Source organism: Poecilia reticulata, linkage group LG18 (assembly GCF_000633615.1).
Source record: "Poecilia reticulata strain Guanapo linkage group LG18, Guppy_female_1.0+MT, whole genome shotgun sequence".
NCBI classification, from domain to species: domain Eukaryota; kingdom Metazoa; phylum Chordata; class Actinopteri; order Cyprinodontiformes; family Poeciliidae; genus Poecilia; species Poecilia reticulata.
In genome coordinates this window covers 3,738,142-3,741,055 of record NC_024348.1, presented here as the reverse complement: position 1 = coordinate 3,741,055, position 2,914 = coordinate 3,738,142, and the positions used below count along the sequence as shown (strand labels likewise).

General features: G+C 39.8%; 2 protein-coding genes across 2 annotated transcripts in view; both read right to left on the bottom strand.

The window, feature by feature from the left end:
* The window catches only part of zanl (zonadhesin, like), a 21,085-nt gene extending 18,327 nt beyond the window's left edge, over nucleotides 1-2,758 (bottom strand). Inside the window, exons 1-6 of the mRNA XM_008434970.1 lie at nucleotides 2,619-2,758; nucleotides 2,247-2,388; nucleotides 1,428-1,624; nucleotides 1,030-1,168; nucleotides 458-574; nucleotides 43-167 (exon numbers count right to left, since the gene is read on the bottom strand). Of these exons, the coding sequence (XP_008433192.1) occupies nucleotides 43-167; nucleotides 458-574; nucleotides 1,030-1,078 (291 nt within the window). The 5' untranslated portion in view covers nucleotides 1,079-1,168; nucleotides 1,428-1,624; nucleotides 2,247-2,388; nucleotides 2,619-2,758. The remainder of the gene's footprint in view (nucleotides 1-42; nucleotides 168-457; nucleotides 575-1,029; nucleotides 1,169-1,427; nucleotides 1,625-2,246; nucleotides 2,389-2,618) is intronic.
* Nucleotides 1,525-2,914, bottom strand: part of LOC103480202 (zonadhesin-like) — a 12,707-nt gene continuing 11,317 nt past the window's right edge. Inside the window, exons 11-13 of the mRNA XM_008435078.1 lie at nucleotides 2,619-2,757; nucleotides 2,247-2,388; nucleotides 1,525-1,571 (exon numbers count right to left, since the gene is read on the bottom strand). Coding sequence (XP_008433300.1) covers nucleotides 1,525-1,571; nucleotides 2,247-2,388; nucleotides 2,619-2,757 — 328 coding nt within the window. The remainder of the gene's footprint in view (nucleotides 1,572-2,246; nucleotides 2,389-2,618; nucleotides 2,758-2,914) is intronic.

Here is a 2,914-nt window from a genome sequence, read left to right as displayed (position 1 = left end):
TATATATATATGAAAGCAATGGAAGCTACAGTCCATACAGACCAGAGTTCTCCTGGACTTCATCAGTGTGACGGTGACTCCATTCACAGTGATGTAGAGTTTTCTCAGGTAGGACAGGTCTGGTCCTCCTCGCTCCTCATTCTTGGCTTCCACAGAAAACCAAGGACCTGCACAAGTAACAGTCACATCTCTTCAATGTTATCACTCTGTATTTATTCACCACTCACTTATTTTACTGGACGTTACAAGAATTATGGAGCAGTAACACCATAAACTAGCTTGAAGTTACATTATGAACATTTACGTTGACTGGTCACAGTTCCATGTGACCATCTATTCATATCTTTTTAAGTTTTTCTGACTATTCTTACAAACAAAGACAGAAAGTGTAAGCACAGCATGAAACCCTTTTGGTTTGGTATTAAATGATGTAAACATGAAGCAGCATTGTTCCTACCTGTGTTGTTCTTGCACGTCCTGGCCAGTGTGTAAGTGCAGGTTCCCATAAAGCTGTAGAACTTCTTGTCAAACGTGTTGTAATGGGGATCCCCAGAAACCACGCAGTCCTGTGAGCCTGTGCAAGCATGTAAAAAACTTCAAGAGCCAAAGCTAGAGCAGTCAGCAAAGCATCAACAAATTCATTCTCTGTTGTCAGAATGAGTCAGGCTACGCTGAACTATCTCCAGCAGTTGTTCTGTATAGATCAACTAGAATTGCTAATGCTCCTTTTTATTTACTAAGACATTCAAGATTTTTCAAGTTCTCAGCTGGAGATATGAAAGATCAACTCTGAAGTCAAAGTTCTGACTTGGAAAATTGGACTTCGAAATCCAATATGGCTACCACACATATGTGGTAACCAATTTGGCAAATGGCAACTGTAACTTCATCATTGTCAGTGCGTCATGTAAAACACTGTTGCAGTCTTGCTGACTGTTATCCACATTCACACAGAGTGTTTGAGAGGATAGATTGGTTTATTGGTCAAACCATTCACCATCTTCAGTTGACCTGTGTGTGTGTATTTACCGGTGGGATAGCAGCCCAAATCTCCATCCTGCACTTTGCACTCGTGCATCGGGGGACACTCTGACGCCTCACAGGTAACAAATGGAGCATTACACTTGCACTTCAGCTTACAGTCGTCCACATAGAATTCCTCTCCAGGCTGAAACAGATAAAAAAAAAAGTTGTAAATCTCACAAGCAGTAAGATTTGTCCAGCTAGGTGTCCTCTGACCATTTAACAAGGTCAATTTGCTAATTTGGATAAGAAACAAAAAACAGTTATGCTAACTTATCGATAAACCAATGTATCAATACACATTTATTTGTGAAAAATGTTCTCAATTAAGCTGAGTCAACAAATGTAAGTGGGCTACAATTCACTGAAATACCTATGGGCCTATAATGCCAAGCACCATTTACCTCATAATACTGTCCGTTTGTGTGATTGCAGCCACAAGTATTACTTGCGACACACTTTCCAGCACTTAGCACATAACCAGGATCACACACACACGCCTCAGAGCACGGTCCGCCACAGGAGGAAGGTCTTCCAGAGCACGTCTCCTGACAGGGGTCAGCACAGGGCTCATAGTGGCTGTTAGGGAGGCATTTCAGTGCTAAGGGAAGAAAAAAACCCATTAAGAATCTGTTCTGGATCATTAAAATGATCCAGAACGGAAAAAAGGCTAACACTACAATCTGGGTATGTTTCTCTGAATTAGATAGAACAAAAACTCTTCAAGTTCAGTTGTAGTCACTGAAAACCCCAAACCTGTAAAGTGCCTGATGTATGACATCACATGAACACTAAAGGAAGAAAAATGTTTTTTTTTCTCTCACCACCAGGTATGTAAGACTTTTGTGGTGGTTTATTTATACATTGCGATGATCCACATAATGTTCTCCCTTGTTAGTCTTGTTTTTTCCCAGGTAGTTTCAGTTTCCATTTGTTTCTGCTCTGTTTATCTCTTACATTAACAAAGTCTGATCCCTGTGAATCTATTATCCATTCCTCAGTTTACTTTTTAATTTAATATTAAAAATTCAGAGGAAAAAGTTACTTCCCACTTTTTCTATTTGGTGAAGGTATCTGGTTGGGCTTCTATACAGGATGCAGTAAGCAACAATGAAAATAAAAAATAAAGTCCTCAATGAACCAAGACAAAACGTAATACATTAATAAAGCTCCATGATGATACCATAATAGTCCATCTAGTCTTTCACAGCTTCAATACTCACGACAGAAACTTTCATTCCTCCAGGGTCCAATGGTGACTCCACGGTCCTGGCACTCAGTGACATAGGCCTCAATAGCTTCACAGAGAATGGGTCTGGCTCCATCCAGTTCACACAAGTCAAACACACAGTCCCTGAAGTAATTCTGAAAACAAACAATTCATTTGCTGAGTTACAGTACTAATGGTGTCTCTGATCTAATGTTGAATGTGTCACAGAAAGCAGCAGCAACCATTCAGTCATCAAAGGACTCAGTTTGACTATGAAGAGTTCCTCATWAATTACATTGTTCTTCATAGCTGTTATAATCTGTGRTTTTTACAACATCAGTAAAGCTGCCTGGCAGATAAAATGTTCCTACTAGACTCCACTTACGTTTGGGTTGACTTTGGGGTGGCACGCAGCGAAGGGCCCGTTTTTATCCAGCAGGATGCCACAGTATCCAGAGCTCTCATAAAGATCCTCCTCTTCTTGATCACATCCAGGAATGGTGGTGTTAGGTTTCTGATTGCACCTGTCAGCACGAGTTGGGCTCATCAATTACTATTCATTATGCTAATTGGACTGAACTAAATAAACTGAATAAATCAAACAGAATYAAAAGAAAGATGAATTCATCTGAATAGGCCTAAAGTTAGATTTGAAAACTCATTCATTTCCTTTTGAAATTA